The 19,601-nt window shown below is 38.8% G+C and overlaps 1 protein-coding gene across 4 annotated transcripts in view; it reads right to left on the bottom strand.

The window, feature by feature from the left end:
- pcdh15a (protocadherin-related 15a) overlaps nt 1-19,601 on the bottom strand; it is a 177,680-nt gene that overhangs the window by 88,927 nt on the left and 69,152 nt on the right. For all 4 annotated transcript variants that reach the window (XM_028603202.1, XM_028603206.1, XM_028603203.1 and 1 more), the window contains exons 7-13: nt 19,365-19,475; nt 16,103-16,273; nt 12,533-12,641; nt 12,269-12,381; nt 6,841-7,047; nt 4,559-4,693; nt 906-1,055 (exon numbers count right to left, since the gene is read on the bottom strand). In XM_028603202.1, the coding sequence (XP_028459003.1) occupies nt 906-1,055; nt 4,559-4,693; nt 6,841-7,047; nt 12,269-12,381; nt 12,533-12,641; nt 16,103-16,273; nt 19,365-19,475 (996 nt within the window). The remainder of the gene's footprint in view (nt 1-905; nt 1,056-4,558; nt 4,694-6,840; nt 7,048-12,268; nt 12,382-12,532; nt 12,642-16,102; nt 16,274-19,364; nt 19,476-19,601) is intronic.

Raw genomic sequence — 19,601 nt, 5'->3', positions numbered from 1 at the left:
AAGCTGTAGCATCAAATAAGCAGCAGAATCCTCTGGGGACCTGCGGCTCTCATAAACGGCTTATAAAAATTGGTTAAGCGGTCATACCAGACACTCTGTGACCCTTGGCCTCATTTCAGGGAGGGCAAAATGGCTGGTTTTTAAAACAGATTAAACTTGACCTTTTCAGTGTCTGACATTTTTTGGAGAGGCTGTGCTGAGAGGACAGATCAACTATAAGACGGAAAGATCATGCTCCGACTACCAAATAAAAGACAATGAAATGATGGAACTCCCCACATTAATACATATAGCAGAATAGAGTTATGGATTTACATTTTGAAGATTGTGTGTGCATTTGTGTGCCTATGCATGTCCTTACACATGTCCTATGCATGTGCCTGTAAGCTGGCTTTAGTTGGTATTAGTACAGTATGTGTATATGTGCGTGTATAAAAATAAAATAAATCATGACCTTTAAAGCCAGTGCTCTAATGAAATCAAGTACATTCTCAAAATGTATCAAAGCATAAAAAATACTGTTTTTAAAATCCTTTTCATGCAAGGGGAAATATTTCTAAATGGTCATCAGTGATGCCAACCACAATGAATTAACTTTAGTCATGATATCAGCTGATCTGCTGGCTAAAAGGTTTCCCAGGCCTGTGCTCTGTGAGGATGGAAATAAACATTCTCTCTGACTTGTCTGTCATGACTGCAGATGAGACGAAGGGAACTGTTCCAGGGATTCGCCTTTCAACACAATGCACTGGATTGTTGTGGTTATTTTCTTTGAGCATGAAAGAACGTGTGTGTGAGAGAGATTCTGTGTGACAGGGACAAAGACGGAGGCGTAAAGCAGAGTGCCAGAGCAAGAGACCAAAAGAGAAGGAGAAAGGAAAAAGAACGATTGCTGGATTGATTACCTGTAATACCGTCTCCCCCGGCTGCATGTTTGTGAAGACTTCAACGCTGTAGGAGACCTTAGCAAACGTGGGCGTATTGTCATTGGCATCAATGACCAGGATGTTGATAGTTACTGGTCTACTCTGCTGGACACCATCTGATGCCAACATCTGTAAACACAAGAAAAGGAAATGAAGAAATAAATCACAGAGAAATGATTTGTTTTTAATTTAAGCTTATGCTTTCAGGACTGTTTTGCTTTTATAAGACCACTCGTCAAACTTCAACATGTTTCTACCACCGCCATTTAGTCACTTACACTTTTCCATGTTAATTTTCCATTCCCTTAAATGCCTTTAAAAGAGATGAGAAGAGTGAGCATAAAAGTTGCCTAAAGGACAGTTTGCAAAATGTGCAAACTGCATGTTTATGTGTCCTTGGCAGCTCTGATTTCCAGTACTTAGCAGCCGGAAAGAAAATGGACTAAGTAAAACAACAAATGAAGTATAATAAAGAGAAGATCTAAACAACAACTGTTGCAGCAGCAAGAAATACATGTTTCTGTGGGGGGGGAATTGCTTTTCCCCAAAAAGATTTGGACTTTGCTGAAATGGAAATGATGCACCTTGCTGGTTAAGCTGTACATCAGGAGGGTGCCTTTAGGAACAGCTAAACATTCACAGTGAAGGTGTTGTACAATAACACATGATAGCATACAGTACATAACAGCAGCTATGTTGTCTCCTATCAAACACTGTCTCTGTTCTCCAGCCAGCCCCCAGAGAGAGAGATGCCAGATATTTTTTGGGAGCCAAGGGAGAAAACAGATTTGGATTGACTGAGTCATCACAACTGTATGTATGAACACTCCATACTCCATACACGTCCCTGCACAAACACACATATCAGATGTAAACAATGTCATGCCTGCCATCCCTCTCATACATATACATATATATACACACACACACACACACACACACACACACACACACAAACAGTAAGAACTGACATGAAACATGAACATAATAACGGTTGTTATTAAATTGTGTGCTCTCTCGCCTTCCAGTCCAGGATACGCAGAGTAATTATAAAATATGATCTGATGCTCATGTTTACACAAAGACAAGATTTCTCTCAGTGACACTCTCTGAAATAACATCTTCAGAAAAGCAAAACCACAACTATGAAAGCCTCAATGTGTTATCTAATAAACATTATGTTAACAAGCTTTTAGCAAGAACTCAGAAAGCACCACATTCACTTGTAATGTCTGATAATAAGGCCTATTAAGATTATTTCTCCAAAATGCCATATCTATTCTAGCAGATGAGTTAGAGTTGAAGAAAAACATCTGACTCATGAATCATACTCATTGTATTGGCTCATGTACTTATGTATTTAATTAGTTTTATGTAAGATTTGGACACAATGGCAGGTTGTGAAATGGAAGTGCAGATTTTTGAGCCTGTGTAACGAAAGCAAGCAGCGGCTTCAGTCCTCCGTCAGTATCTACACAGGATGCGATCAGGCACAGTTCTGCTGTGTAGGTAACCTGCATTTTGGCAGCGCTCAGAACCAAATATAAACATTAACTAATGTTATGTGTGTAAAATGGAAGAAAATAGAATTAAAGCCTAAAAAGATGCTTTGGGTGACAGTTACACAGTAAAGTGTGAATGAAACAAGCAGACGACTCAAAAATCACACATCCTGGTAGTCAGTTCATGTCAAAAAGCTTGTGTATCATTTACTGTTTAACAATATAATTGATTAATGTAATGTGAGAGCTGGATCAAACTATGATCCCAGTATACACTAGGTATGTGCCGTGATCGGATTTTCACGATAATTCACAAAATATCTTGGTAAACGTTATTATAATGATAATCATCAAACTTTTCCTGAAATACTACCATTACCACTAAAATACAGAGCAGAACTAAGTTTATGGTCCGACTAACCTGTTCATAGGACTTTTTTGAAATGCAAGGACTTTGAAGTAAGTGTGTGTTAAAATACATTTTAAAAAGGCACCCAGAACATAACAGCGATGTACAGCGGCACATCGCTGTTATGTTCTGAGTGCCTTTTTAAAATGATCCTCTGAAAACTGTGATAATCAGTAGTGTCACCATCAGAATGTTTCACTGTGGTATGTGGTAAAACCGGTATACTGGTACATGACATTCTCATTTATTTAGGATTAAATTATTAACACTCTACCTACCAGCAAATGGTTGATCCTTTACTAAATGTTAAAGTTTTTCCACAAGAGTGTGTGTAAAAGGGTTAGGTCATTACAAATACATATACCTCAGAAGCTATCTAGCATGTACAGCAGGTCTCTGGGAAACTTGTTTAACAACAACCACTACACTATTCACCAGGCAATGAGCATCATATTTTAATCTGGATGGAAACGCTGATGTTTCGGAGATATGGAGAAGTAAGTGCTGCTGATGACCCTGGAATGGAATTTCTCTTTTACAACTGATATTTAATGCAGAAACCATTCCAAAGAGCTGTATTGAACAGTCACCTCTGCAAAGCGAAGGCACACTCTCAGCTCTCACTGTAATGCATAGTCAGAGTGGATCCTGAGCTTAAAATCTTTTTTCACACTTATATACAAGAAACAAAACCAGCATCTGAGAAACTTAAATAAGCCCATGAAAAACCAACAAGAAGATTATTAAAACATTTAAAAAAGATGAAGAGAGAGAGAGAAGTTTGACATTTTGGGAAAATGATTATTCGCTTGCAGAGAGTTAGACAAGAGATTTGTTTTTGTGAGTGTTTGAATGATTTGTAACTATTTATACTGTAGATTGTATAGCTACAGTCTATGGTGGCTGAGAGAGCTCAAGGCACTGCAGCTTAAGAACCACAAGCAAACATATAAAACACAAGCAAATTAAGAAACACATTCATAAATTTCACAGTAGATAAGGGACATATAGGAATGTGCTGCACAGAAGACACAATCAAATAGAGAAACACTTTAAAACAACAAAACTATAAAAATTACAACGCAATAAGGTTTCAGGGGACACTAAAAACTGGTTAATAATTAATAACAGGCCAAAGCTAGACATTCAGCTAGTACCTTGAGTAATATTGGAATCATATGGTTAGAATGTTGCGACTAAAAGAATTATGTCAGCTCATTCTCAAAAATCATTGTCAAATGGTTGTTTGACAAGTGTTTTGACATTTCCATTGGGTTCTGTACAACTAGCAGCGTTTCTATATTTCTTCGTGTTTTCCGTATTGAGATTTATTTTTCGAAATGCTGCCTTTGCATTGTCAAACTGGTGAAGATGTGTTCTTCATTTGTGCTTTGTCTATAGACATGAGTTTTCTTAATTTACAGTATATAGCTCTACATGGTATAAAGTGGAGATTATGAGATAAATGTTGTTTTTTCCAACTGAACGTACAAAGCTAAAGTAGTCGGATGTACCTTTGGTTCACCTTTGGATGGACGTTTGTAAATTCAGGCACTGCTATTTGACCACTGATGAAAAGTGTCAGGTCAGCTCTGTATCTGCAAGTGCCTTTTGGTATGGAGCTAACCTGTGACTTCTATTAATATACACAGAATAGGAGATGTAGGTCACAGGGCTCTAGTGCTGTCTTTCAGATAACTAGTACTGAGTCCGAGGCCTACCGTGAAAGTATAGGCCATCTGCTTCTCCCGGTCCACAGGTTCGATGAGCCTCAGGTAGCGGATTATCCCAGTTGGGGTCAGGCCGAAGATCGTGGTGTAGTCTTCCAGGGTAATTCTTACCATGGGGTCTTTCGTCTTCCAACAGAAAGATATACAAAAAGAAGCATGTTACCATGGTGACATGAGTGTTTCATCATTTTATTTTTTTTCAAGCCGCAGCTGTGTGGCTGAGAAAACCAGACAGTACATTTTGATCAGCCAAAGAACCTTCAGAAAACAGAGAAGGAGCTGTGGACGGAACCGGAAAGTGATGTATTTTTTATTAAATTTGTTAGTAACAATAAAGAAAGCAAGAGAGGGAAATGACTTCTGGTAAAACAATGTCCACCCATTATAGCCTCAGTTAATTTTTAGGGAAAAAAAAAATATCGACCCCATTAAGCAGTTGTTAAAAGGTATGGGTTTTACAGCTTTTGTTTTGGGTGTTGGGATGCTAAATAAACTTGACAAAATTTTTTTAAAAGAGCCAATCGCCAAAGATATGTCAACACTTCTGTTGTTAGACTGTGTTAACAAATAAACCTGGAGTCTATTGTGGTCCATTGCTGTGATTCGATTCACGTCCATCAATGAGTCCTCTTAAGAGAGTTTGGTAAACAGCAGGACTCTGGTGGCTTATTGATTTTGTTATCTCTGTTTCCACTCCACTTTTATTTGTTAATCTTCTCCAAAGACTGAGTAAAGGGATATTTTTCAAAGATGAACTAAAGGTAGTAGTCAATTGCTTTGGCTGTGTGTGTGACAGTGTGTTTTCACCAATTTAAATATAAATCTATAAGTGCAGTTAGGGTATGACGGAATTTAGCGAACATGTTGTTGGCGAACACACACGCAAGCATGCACCCACACAATCACACAATGTTAAATGTGTCAAACAAATATGTTAAAAACACCCCCAACTACACACACAACCAATTCATAAAATAAAAAAAAAACATTCTTTTCAAAGAGAATAATTGCACAACTTTTGACTGAAGCGATTGTAGAAACCACTGCAAAAAGTCTGTCTGCATATAAAGAAGAAGAACACAGCACAGCAAACAACACTCCAAACACACTCCGATTAGACAAAAGTCAGTGCATCAGCTAGGTTAATCTACACACACCTGTCATTACCGGAGACCTGCGTAGCATTTAATTCACCGTTTATTATCATTTCTGTTGTTGCAAACACACTGGAAAGCTCACAAATTGTTTTTTAGGTTAGTCTCCAGTAGTGATGAGTGCTCTGTTTGTTTTTAGTTTTTGCAAAGTGATGCATGAATTAACGGTAGGGATGTCCCGAATCGATTTTCAGACTAGGTATCAAGCTGATGAAGGCTTGTTTAATGTATCAGTTTTAGCAATGTAAAGCCTATCCACCTCTGATCCTTTGTTTATTGTAACTTATTGCACTCCAGTTATGGCACCTGTAAAAGTTTAAAAAACACTGGAACCACTTTGTTGTGTAGCATAGCGGGCAACTAAACAAGTACACCAAACAAACAAAACAAATGTGTTTAACCTTCAGCATTTTAAGTGGAGATGAAGAGAAGTTCTCTAAATTGTGTCCAAACTTTACTGCCTCAACGGCCCAAACTGACACTGCAAATATATATAAAACAATACAGGAAGCTAGAGCCTCCATTAAATATTGAAAGAAGATATTTAAACTTGAATGTGATGCACGTTTAATGCAGAGCTGTTAGGCAGTCATATCCCTTAATTGGCTTTAAGGATATAAATGGAGGCCTACTTTAAGCTATTAAGTGTCCACAGTTCAGCTGCATTATGCAGGAAAACATAAATATTGGATTAATCTCTGTATCAAAAGAAAAAAAAACCTCAATATTAAAAGAACTTGCATCGGTGATTATGAACAAATGATCGGGACATCACTATATTGCACTCTGTGTGTGTGTGTGTGTGTGTGTGTGTGTGTGTGTGTGTGTGTGTGTGTGTGTGTGTGTGTGTGGCATTGCATCTAAAAGCAACCCTGTTTACCTACAGGTGTATCACCAGGAGCCAGCTACAACAGGGAAAGAAATACAGCAGGAAAATTACTCATGAACATGTTACTTTTTGTGAGTACACAACACCACCACGTGAATAAATGTGGACCTTTAATCAATAGTTAATCAATGCACTACAAGCGCTTTGTGTTTGTATGCACATATGCAGGGGTAGATGTGTAAAGTGTAGGCAACAGTGAGCATAGCCTGAAAAAGTCCCTTTCTTTCTACCTCCTCAATGTCATTATCCAGAACGATGATTCCCAGGGCAGCAGTGAGGTTGGCACTGGCTGAGATAGTCGTACCCACTGGCGAGGACTCACTCACATATCCCTGATAGGTAGCAAACTGGAAATATGGTGCCTGGTTGTTCTCATCCAGGATGTCGATAATGAGGTCAGCATAGGCTGGGAGGGGGTGACCGTTGTCCTGTTCTGCCTGACACGAAAAGAGAGAGAGGAAGTCATAGTGTGAGAGTCAAATACCAACATGGCTTCAAGGAAGTCTACATTTACTATGAAAAAACTGATAACCAGTCTGCTGGAAATTTATTAAGAAGTAAAAAATAATGACTTGGATGATGAAAGTAACACACTTAAGAGTTATGCTCGCCCAACTGTTACGCAGGCACAGGGACAGAAAGGCGTACTTTTTTCTAAGTGTCATTTCAATTACAAAAAGTTACATTGACTACATTTAATCAGGGGTCCATTTAGGATTAGGCCTTAGTAATTACCAGAGCACTTAACGCAAATACCATCATTTGTAGGGGGGAGGCAGTAATTAGTGGCTGTTGCTGCTCCATCAAATGGGTGACCAATGAGAGAAGGAGACTCAATGGAAATATTACTTGCTAAGTCAGTGCCATAATTGACCAATGAACTAGAAGGCAAGCTACTAGCACTTTTTTCTGGTGTGGTCTGTCTCCATTTTGCCTGAAAGCTTAAATAAACAGTTTGATATGAAACCATCCCAGTAGACACCTCTTCATCTCTTCGGCATTTAAATATCTTTCGCCAAAAACTGACATAAAGCATCGAGCCATGGAAAACAACTCATTTAAAATATCATCTTGCAGGTCGGCAATAGTAGTAAGGTTAAATTTCCTGAATCAGGTAATAGTCAGTTCTTGAAAAAAAAAGATGAAATCAATACACTAACTTAATCCATAAAATACTACAAAATACTAGAACATGCAGTGTAATTGGACATAATAAATGTTACAACACGGCTTACAATTTCTAGAGCTGTTCCAAAAATGCATGAGTGAAATGTTGACTCACCTGCATTCAAAACCAGTATTTTTGTAATATACAGTGGAACACAAACTGTATTGCACAATCACCAGAGCGTAAACATTCCTTCCCCTTCAATTTCCAGGTCAGTTGGTGGGTGACACGATGACTGCTTAGGTAGCACAGCAATTTACCACAAATTAAAATGTGTGTTGTCCCAGCCATTCAAAATAAAGAGGCTGTACTTTAACCCATGTTGTGTCTTTTTGAGTAAAGTCATGGGGCTCACAAAGTTTTTAGCCAGAAACTCTAAATCTTTAACAGAGGTCACCAATGATCATCTTAGCCAACGCCTCAATTTTAAATCACTTTGAATTTGCATGTACCTCCTGGTTTGAAGGCCTAACAAACCGTCTTAAAGGGAGGTTGCTAACAGCTCTGGTCTAAAATCATCTGGCCAAAAGGACTGCAGTTGAAAATTAGCCGGCTGGCTAACACTGGCACATTTACAGAAGTGTTGATTAATGTGTGTTGTCCTTTATAAATAAAGAATAAGAATCAGAATAAATTAATAAGATTAATTGTGAACTTGGGCAATAGGTCTCATATAGGTAGGTCACAATTTGTTTAGCTCAACTGGCTCCCTATGGAGTCTCGTGTTACTATGTTACGACTGACCATGATCCATAAAATATTGTTTGGTAGTGTATCCAATTTTTTTGTCGTGTCTTATAACTAAGGTAAAGGGCACACATAATATTTATACTCATGGCAGCATATCTGACCTGTGTCCTAAATTTAAGACAGTGTTAGGGAAAGGAACCTTTGCCTATATAGGGGCAGTTCAGTGGAACAAGTTAGATCGTCATATTAAAGTCATTTCCAGCCTGAACTCTTTCAAAAAGAGCATCAAGGTCTGATTACTAGAGAGGGTTGCGGAATAGCTCAAAGGGCAAGTTATCATTTTTATTTTTATTTATTTAAGAAAAATGTTTTTATGTTATGTCATTGATTATCACACACTCTCTAAGTGTCTTGTCTTGTCCTGATGTTATGTGTTGAGGACCACAATGGAAATAAGTCCTGGACTTTATTGTGTTTTTGTCCTTGATTGTATTTGATGTCTTTGTTTCATGTGTAAGGCATTCTTGATACAATTAAATAAATCAAATCAAATCAAAATCTTACATCAGCCCAGTGAGACCAAACCAAATTAATGTGGTCTGGTCAGGCTGTCACTGCAATCTTTCTCCATCCTTAGCACATATGTCACTATTGGCTCCCACACTGCAATACTTCAGAAACATTAAGGCTTTGAAAATACAGACGGAGAGGGGAATAAAGTGACATCAGTTTAAGGCATAAACCGGAAGTCATTCTGCACATTAGCTCGATTTCACTGGGCTTGTGTTGCAGAGTGCCTACTGTAACAAAATAATATAGTTATACTGCTAAATAGTTAAGTGCTGTGGCCAAAAACAAATCTGTAGTTTCTTGTTTATTGTCTTTACACTTTTAGGCACATCAAGTTGAATTTCACTACAGTTTTTATTGGCATTGCAATGTTATGCCAGATAACTTTCCCAAAGATCTTCTACCTTTTTCCCTTATCTGAGTGATAATAAACAACACCCACACTGCGCTGACCCAAAGATCCAATCTGCTCACACAAACACCTGAGGGAAAAGTGGTGTCATTGACAGACAAAGTGTGTGTGCCTGGATGTTCTCTCTTTTTCTCGACACACACATTTTTGTCTGCGAGAGAAAAAGCTTTGTAGGATTACAGTGTTCCCTGGTGATTTGGCTCTTTAGTGGTGTCCTTATTTCTTGGAGGCAGTGTTAAATGACCTATTCGCCACTGCTACAACACACAGGTCTGCAGGAGATTCACGGTTACCAAAAGTCACTGTTAATCAGTCTTGATTCCCCTGTCCTGACACCATCATCCTTAGAGTGTCATACTGTATCTCTTTGCTTTTCTTTTTACATTTTCTATTTAACCAGACTATTGCTCTCCATCTCCATCTGCCTTTGTCACTTGTCTTCATTTCACTCCAGTCATCCTGGTGGATATGACTCTATCAGGATCAATCATAACTGTTGATGAAGAACAGATGTGTTTTCTAAAATATTTTTGAGATGCTGCAGCTTATTCCACCATTGGCTTTTTTTTAATCTCCTATAGCATTAACTATGTAAACCACATACTGTGCTGCATCAGAGGACTCTTAAGATACCCAAGTCTAATTCTCACTTTCCTGCCCCTTGGAGTCCTTGAGCAACGGATCCTCCCCCATCTCTATGACTCTGGTAGATAAGGCTCCTACAGTACCATCACATCACACATCTCTCTATCTATCTTGGCGTTTCCCTGCTCCCCCTTTGAACTGTCTCCCTTCCCCAAGATATGCACACTCCTACCGAAGACATGCAAAATGCCTCTCATATGATCAATCTCCCCTCACCTTCATCCTCTTGTGAAAATCAGCTCTTCCTCTCATCTTCTTGCTCCCCAGCTATCCCAGTAAACAGCAGGTTACACAGTGCTCAGAGGTGTCTAGAGGTTAGTGATCGGTGGATGGAAAGTTCATCTGCACTGCTGCTCTGCACCAGCAGCACCGAGGCAATCCCTGACTCTGCTCTAAATTAGGATTCATGAGACCGCAGCAGCCTATCCTTCTGCTAAGTCCATAAATCATAACATCGTTTTCACCCCCATCTCCAAAGCAGCTAAAGATACAGTTAATGGCCTTCAGGACTGAGGTTATCTAGGTGGAGCAGGTAAAGTTGCATGCTTAAGTTATCGAGATATGAGTTAAACAGGATATGGCACAATCACATTAAAAATACAGGCTACAGAATTGGAATGTTTTAGAAAACTTTGCAGAGGCAACAGAATAATCAATGTTTTACCTTAGGCTGAACCCTGATCAAGCTCCATTTGGTTCAGTTACTATCACAATACCAGACCTATCTCCACAGTGCTAGGGTCAGTAAATGCTAGGTTTATACATATTTTGGCTAATGGATGAGAATGACTTTTCCATGACTTTAAACCAGCTTTCATGACCGAACACTCTGCGTAAGCATAAAAAGTATGTGTCCTAAGTCACAGACAGCCAAAGATCAGGTGAGAGCCCCCTACATCCATGTCTCTCCAATCACATGGAGAAAATAAGATTAGAGAAATTGCTGAAACTCCTATATTTCCGTAAATGTCTCACATCAGATGACTGATGATTTAGGTTAAGTAGGAAATAGTCTATATCCTTGACGTTCCACTTCCGGGATTGCTCCGGTGCCGCAGGAAAATCCACCGGATGCATGTATTTATACTGATGTCCGTTTCCTTCTGCTTTCTTTGTGTTGGAATTTTAATCTCTGGTGGATTTATGAGGACTATGGTTAACTGCTCCTCAGATATCTGCATAGTAAATTTTGACAGCTAGCTACACTATCTGTCCAATCTGAGTTTTCTCTTGCACAACTATTTTACAGCAGCTCCGTGGGGAGTTTAGCGCTGCCCATGACGATTGTGATTGGTTTAAAGAAATGGCAATAAACCAGAGCACGTTTTTCTCCCATTCCAGAATGCTATGTGGACTAGCCAGACCCTCCTCCGCTCCGCAGCATGTGGATGGTCTGGCAAAGCGAGACTAAGTAGGAGATAATGGTGTGATGTTTCATCATTAATTGCCTATTAAATACAGGTGTGTTCACTTCTTCACCATGACCTGAGGAAGTCCATCTGTGGTTGAAATATTAGATCAGTCATGTCCACATAAAATAAAAGCAGTTTGTCCTTTTTTTATCCATGTGCATAATTTGGTCTCTACCTTTCTGTCTCTCTTCAATGATTTTTCTCTAAAAATCTTCTTAAGTAAGAGTGAAAAGTATGCTGCAATCAAACTACTCTGACAAGTACAATTTATTCAAAATAGTGCGTAGTTTCTGTTGCCCCCATGAAGAATTCTAAGTAATGGCAACAAAACTGTTGGCTCGTCCACAAGCCTTCCGTGATCACGCACACACCCCCACCCCTCCGCCAAGCAGTTGCTAGTAGCCAAGGAGGACACGGAGGATTAAAAAAACATGATGGACTCTTCAGAAGAGGTAATTATCTGCACTCAAGGTGCTGCGCAGGAAAGTCACCAGACGACACACTCTTCTGAACATAGCCATACTGAGAGCTCATTTGGCAATGGCTTGAATGTAACAAATGTTTATTAATATCAAAAAGTTACGCACTAAAGCTTTAAGTATGTGTAACAGAGTAAATGTACTATAACTTGTTACTAGCCACCTCTGGTGTGGGGTTAAGTTTCAATCAAAAGTCCCACAGTAAATCTTGACATCTATAGGTGGCATCCTGTAACTTTTGATAAAATAAAACTAGCACTTATTTAGGATTTTACTGTTTACCTTGATGATGAGGGTGAACCTTTGATACAAGTCCCTGCTGATAGGCTTCAGAACACGCAGCTCTGCAGTCGTTCTGTTCAGGGTGAAATACTCTGGATACGTGACTGGATGACCTGCAATAAAGAATAAGAACATTCACCGATTTGGATTCAGTGTACTTAATGGTAACATCAGAATGAACATTTAGAAGTCAAGTCATGGCAGGCCCACCGCGCCAAAGAACATTGAATGTGTAAACTCAATCAAGATACGTGATTAACCTACCAACCAGGATGTAGTAAAGAATGCTAGGTCTGTCTGATGGGGGCTGTATGTTTCTGTCCATGTCCACGGCCCGGATTGCAGGGGTCACATTTAGTGGGTTCAGTTTACTCTGCAACAAGGGGAGGGTTAGTCATTTAACAACACAGCAAGACAATCAGATGCAACTCTATTTATTTTCTGTTGACTGTGTATCTGTAGCCTAGAGTTGCACAAATATTACCTAAAATAACTTTGAGTGCATTATTATGCAGATACAGGCATTTTAGTGTCTTATGAAACAGATAATTCAGCTTAGAAAGGATATCATCAGCCTTGGGAAACCTATATACATCAATATTTTGGCTGCTGTATAATCTTATGTGACATGTTGTATATCACTTGCACTGTGCTCCTCTAGATAAAAACTGCTCTATAGAGAAGCTGCCCAGGACTCTCTTCCTGGCCCATTAAACTGTTCTCAGCTTTTGCGGGGGATGAGAGGAGCTGCTGCGATTGGGCATTCTGGAATACTGAATATGTGGACTTGTTAAAGAAAAAATAATATTTCTCATTTCCAATTAAAGAACTAAATGTTTGATGTGGGTCCGTGTATTAGCAGTCGTAATCCATAGCACACTGGCCAATTATTATGATATTTAATTAATACGCCAGTGCTATTAGATCCATTTGTCATCAGCATTCTTCTAAATATGCCTAATAGAGTTGCACATCAGGGATAATCTGTTTGTGGTGCTGTAGGCTACTGTTCCTGCTCATGCATACTTAGACATCATCAGCACTAATTACCCAGCTCTACCTCTACACTTTTGTGACAACATATGGCTAAGTGGGAATATGTTTAGCACATCACATTTCAGAATACCTCTCCTCATGCAAAATGCCTCCATATGGCTGATACAGTTTGAGTATGCTAAGAGGCCTATGCTAAACTTCCTTAGCGTAGACAGGAACATGGCTAACAGCTCTCTGGCAGGAAAAATCCCTCCCTGAGGGGGATATTTATATCCCTCTGCTCTGGAGTAATCCTTACACCCCTCCCTAACCAGCCCTCTTGCTTTTACAATGTCTGGAGGTGCGCTAAATCAAATCCCCCTAGCTCTGCACAATGATGATTAGCTATAATACCCTCCTCCAGCAGTCATTATCCAGGGGACTCCAGAGCACACATTACTGTATATCCCCTCAGGGCAAAAAATAAATACAGTCCAACTTAAGAATGCCTGTCTAGCCATTGTGATTAATTACAATACACTCATCAATTATGGGAAGACAAATCTCCCTGTGGACAGATATGTTAGCATTATGGTTACACTGCAGAATGGAGAAAAATCAGAGACCAACCAAAAACTGACTGAACATTTCAAAGTTGATGTATGCCATTCCTAAAAAAAAAACTGTTCTGAAATGAAATTTCACACTGTTTAAAGAAAGTGAAATGAAAGATAAATAATGATAATACATTTTATTTAACAGACTTAATACAAAGGCAATATTTCGGAAAAACTTTAAATGTACAGAGGAGACATTTTAGAGTAATGTGACCGTATACATAAGCTTTAGCAGGATTTCGAGGGGGAAAAGCAGAAAGATAGGGAGAAAGGCCAACATTTTCTTACACTAATGAAAAACCTTTGGTTTGTGCAGCCAGTGCTTCCAGATCCTGCATACTTAGCAGTCTGCAAACCTTTTATCATAAATTATACATTACATGGGTAAACTATGAATAGAAAGTCTGGACAAACAACTGTGACGCACTATGGCAGCTCCCCCATAACCACAGGTTCACAGGAACCTATGAACAGACAGTACTTGCACATACATGTACCGGTAGACTGTATAGCCTTTTTTTATTAGTCCCTCTCTCCCTGTAGGCCTCAATCTACAACTTTTGATTTTCTCAACCAATCTACAGTAAATAGCTGTGGTTTAATCTCTTTGTCTGAGTTCAATTCAACTCATGTTCTAAACATGTCAAACCCAGTATACATTTAATCCATACTTGATGCAGTTTTTCCCAATACTACTTCAGAGTAGAATTCTCAGATATTTTTATTATAATTTTCTTAACCTTCAGTTAGTGCTGCTAATGAAACTATAAATTGGTTTGCCAAGCTACAATTAACAAAAACAAAAAAGGAACATGGCACTTATTTGTAAAGCAATTCCATATATTAGAAAAACAGAAATGCTCTGACATTACAGCAATTCTTTCACATTAACAACATCTACTGCATGAAACTGAGAGAAAATAATTATACTGGCAGGTCTACAAAATAGAAGACGTTTATGTTGATCAAGAGCTAAAACACAGACAAGAACATTCACACTGTTGGCCAATTTAGAGTTTCTAATTCATACCTCCTGTACAGTGTCTTTAGACTGTGGGCGGGAACTGGAGGAGGACCCACGTGATGACGCGGAAAACATGTAAACTCCACACAGAAAAGAGCCGAGCCAAGATGAAAATCGTCCTGGTCTGAGGACACCGCAATGCCAACCCCAAACCAGTCCAGCCCAGTAAATCCAATGAAATCCAATCCAGACTACTCCAATCCAATCCTATATAATTCAATTCAATACAGTCCAAAACAGTTCACCCTAGTCTAGTCTAGACTGCTGATGAGGTTTGTGTTATGCAGTTGAAACCCTCAGAACAAGTGAGTAAGTAGACCTTGAGTGGAGATTGTTTTATCAACTGCTGTATCCAAGCTGAAGAATAAACTGTCAAGTTCAAGAAGTCCTATGGTGCCCTAAATCAGGGAATCTACAGTTCCAACTGATGGCCACTGATCGGACTTCATCTGTTGGTGAAGATCATGTAATATGATCGAAACCTCCAGAACAGTACTAAATAGACCTTGAGGTGAGATTGTTTTGAGTCTAGTCTAGTTCAGTAACATAATTCAGCACAGTCCCACTCAGTTAGTTTTACTTCAGATCTTTTGCATAGACATAAACAGTAGATATATATTTCTATAGACAAACAAACAAACAAACAAACAAACAAACAAACAAACAAACTAACTAACTAACTAACTAACTAACTAACTAACTTACTTATTAAATAGTGATACATATAATACATTTTTGGGCACCGCCTCAGACTCTTTATCTCAGCTGCCACACTATCTTTCGCCCTCTCTATTTTTCTTGCTCCTATAGATTCCCAAGGTGTTTGACTGTCATCCCAGGTCAACTCTGCCTTCAACTCTAATTGCTAGTCCAGCAGACCAGAAAGTGCTCCTGGAATAATCATGCTGAGACACAGCAGCAAAGTTTACTCGGCCTCCAGGTGTGAAGGCAAAAACAAGGTGTAAGCAGACAATTAGGCTATTTAAAAGGTGTGGAATAGTTTAACATTTAGCAAGACTGTACAAAATGTATCCAGCACAAATGTATCACAAATCTGAATTACACGGCACATTGCACATGAACACACAGGATGACAGGAGATGAAAACACAACCTGCGTGAATGAAGACACAAATATGCACCTACTATTAAAAGAAGGAATGCTGTTAAAATGACCTTGTGGAACAGCAGCATGTTTGCCTGTCTGCCTGGTTCTTACCGGTTGGGTGAATTCAGGGATAGCAACATGGTAGGTGAGGGGGTTGCAGTCACGGGTGTTGTTCACCAAAATGCAAGGCAGGAACATGGGGCCCAGGTCATCTCCGTCAAGAACGTCCACAGTCAGAGTTGTGGTAGCCGTTAGTCTGTTGGGGGGGTAGGGAGCGCGGTCCTGCAAAATGAACAAATGCTTTTCAATTTCAACCTTCAAACTCCCAGACGATTTGTTGCTATGTGCACTGGGGCTACTAACTGCTCAAGCTAAAATCCATAACAGATCTCTGCAGCTGGTCTTCAGCATAGTGGTGGCTGTTATGGAAGCTCACAGTCATGCATTAATTCTGCTGTTTTTATTCTTCAGTTGTTTCTCTGCAAGAAAGGGTACTGATATACATTTTGTTTTGTGCTTTAAGTAAAACATTATTGAAATATTTCTGCACTAAAAAAATAAAAGATTCACAATGATCATGATCACTGCTAAATAAAAATGTGTTATCTTAATGCAATAAGGAAAACCTTTCATATCATGAAAAAATAGAAAAATTCACATTTTTATAATATTTTGTAGGAGCTTTTTGATATCTACAATGTTTTTGGTATTTGTTTGCGTTTGGTATTTTTGACGGTAGAAAGTGCTGCTTCATTCCATTACAATCTAACGTTAGCCTACTGCTAACTGTTACACTAAGCAGCTGCATGCTAACGCCAGGCAACTGTAATCTTTGCGGCCAGTGTTGGTCATGTCTCCCCCAATTTCGATGTCTGGTTGTGTAGTGTTTGGTTTAGAAGCCTTTATTTGTGATTTTTCATGGTACAAAGTCCTACTAAAAACTCTGTTGTAGTAGCTCTAGCTGCCACTACTGAAAAAAAAACTGGACTGGAGAAGACGCAGGCAAATCAGAGCAGACTGGGCTTTTTCGGAAGGGGGCTAAAAAGAGACTCCTACAGAGCGTCTCATACAGAGGGTGAATACAGGTGCAGCAGCTATGGGCAGTATGAGAAAAATAAATTGTTTTTTGAACATTAAAGCATGTAAACATGTTTTAGTAGAAACACAAAATGAATGTATGAACCTGTAAATGCTTTATAAAAGTTCATCATTAAGTTAGCCTGATTTGCTTTAGGTTTTCCCATGGAATAAATTCTTCGCAGAGGGCTTGTCAACTAGTAGTCAGGTAAAAAGCTCCCACTTGTCGTATTTGAATGGAAGAGATGTTACATACAGCATGTTCTCTATAAATTCAACTAAATATTTCATCTTAAGGAAATAACTCTTAGCCATAAAACATGTCTTTTCAGCAGCTATCCTTAAAGCTTCCCCCTTGTGGTACTGTTGCTTCCTAGAGTGGTAACCTGAGAAGTGAGCAGCACAGCACTTCAAAGATTTGCGCTGTTAGTGTAATTGAACTCTTGAAACACAGCGCAGAGTTCTAGTAAATACCATTTCTTCTTTCTTTCTCTACTCTGACGCCCCTTTGCAAGAGACAATGAAATCTCCTTGGAGGACTTCATGCCAAGGTAAAGGGTTGAGACTTTTGCTCCCTCATGCAGGAAATGGAGCAAATAGGAGATGAGCTGAATGCTTATATGCCCTGCAGTACTTCCATTTTATAGTACAGAGTGTAATATATGACCACTGCTTGTAAGGGTAAGTTAACAGTGATCAGAAAGTGATTATAATGATGTGAATTGTTGCTTGGTTTTTCTGTAAAGAGAGATTCTGTATATTAAGACTCTCCGCTTTTAAACAATAAGGCTGTAAACAAGACAGCTTCAATCACTTTGAATGAAAAAAATAAAAAAGTAAGAATTGAAACCCTGGAGCGTTCAATCCTCTGTGAGCAATCTCTGAATTAGTATTAGTTAAATATGATTTAAACAGCTTGTTTCTGTAATGTCATTACACTGCCAACTGAGAAATGTCTAATTACTTTTAGTTCATAATTTAAAACGGAACAAGAATCCCTCTTATTGGTAAAACTGAAAATGAAAAGGATGGTTTGCTAAATGATGACCATATTTTTTAAATAAAAAAACAATATACACCAGACCTTGCCTTAAAACTGCACTCAGAAATATAAATAGCATAGCGTAAGCACTTGAACCCAGTGAAGCAGCAAACTTCATGTTCAAAAGATCTACACCCTAAAATAACTGAAAGATCTGGAAGATGGGGAAACACGGTTACTCTCTCAGGCCAAGAAAAAACATGTCCTTTAGTGCTCCAATTCCAAAACAACTTGTACATGCAGCTGCTGTTATTCAATACAAAGCATATGTTGAGAAATCTGTTTAGTGGTACTGATAGTTTACCCTCAAGGTCAATGCTGAGGTAAAGAAACTCAAACAAAATGTATAAAATCAGCACCTTTTTTCAAAATCAGTTTACAACTTACTCGGCTGTCAAAATTGGCCAAAAACAACGTTTGAATATTCCTTCTAAAAAAAACACATATTTGAATATATTGTAATATATATTTTTGTGCATTATGTCTATAAGACAGCAAACCAATACAACAAGTGACATAACTACCTGTATAGGTATTTATTTCAAAATAAACAAGAATTTTAAAAGATCTACATACCTGCACATTACAAAATAAACAAACAAAACAATGTCCTAGACCGTAAAACTTAATTTAAAGACAGTTGTTCTCTCTCCATCTCTCTCTGTGATGTGTGGTGCAGGAGGCAGGACAGGACGTGACATGGATTACACTGCGCTCAAGTAGCCGGTTCATAATTTAGTCATAAACAACTGAGTTTCATCCTTGACTTCCTTGAATTTGTCAAAACATTTCGGCATCAGCCCTTACTGACAGAAATTCCTGAATCTCCTCGTCTCTCTAGTTAAACATTTTCGTTGGCGTCTTAAGCTAATTGAACCTTCTTCTTCACCCTTAGTTATTTTCTTCTGGTTTTGCGCCAGCCATACAATAGAAACATCATCAACATGCCCACTAGCTCACTGCTAAGTCTCCGGACAATGACCGGCTGGGCTGAATCGGACATTACACAGATTTTACAGTATATGGGAGATTAATGTTTACAGTCGTTTAGGCAGCAGCGACCCAGGCCCATGCAAGAACATGCAAGGCAGACAGCCGTGGTAGTGCTGCTTTTTATTATTTTTTTTCCACAATCAAATATACATTTTCATATTCAAACACGTGTTTGTTTTTTACAATTCAAATATATTTATTATTTAGAATTTTCGTTGATAGCCCTACTAGTCTTAACACCTGCAATCAGAAGTCACTTACATTGGCTTGAACCAAAACCAGGTAGCGAGTTCTCTCCTCATAGTTTAGCCTCTCTGCCAGAATAATGTTTCCTGAAAGGGTGTTTGCGACACTCACTGTTCTGTTAGATGCCTGAAAGCAAAACAGAGTTAATTTGATAAGACACAAAGAACAGTTGATGTGAGCAATAAGTCATGACTGTTGAAGAAATTTACAATGGTGTTGAGGGCGTTTATCATGGTGTGACTTGTCCATATA

Source organism: Perca flavescens, chromosome 17 (assembly GCF_004354835.1).
Source record: "Perca flavescens isolate YP-PL-M2 chromosome 17, PFLA_1.0, whole genome shotgun sequence".
Taxonomy (NCBI): Eukaryota; Metazoa; Chordata; class Actinopteri; order Perciformes; family Percidae; genus Perca; species Perca flavescens.
This window is presented reverse-complemented; position numbering and strand designations above follow the sequence as displayed.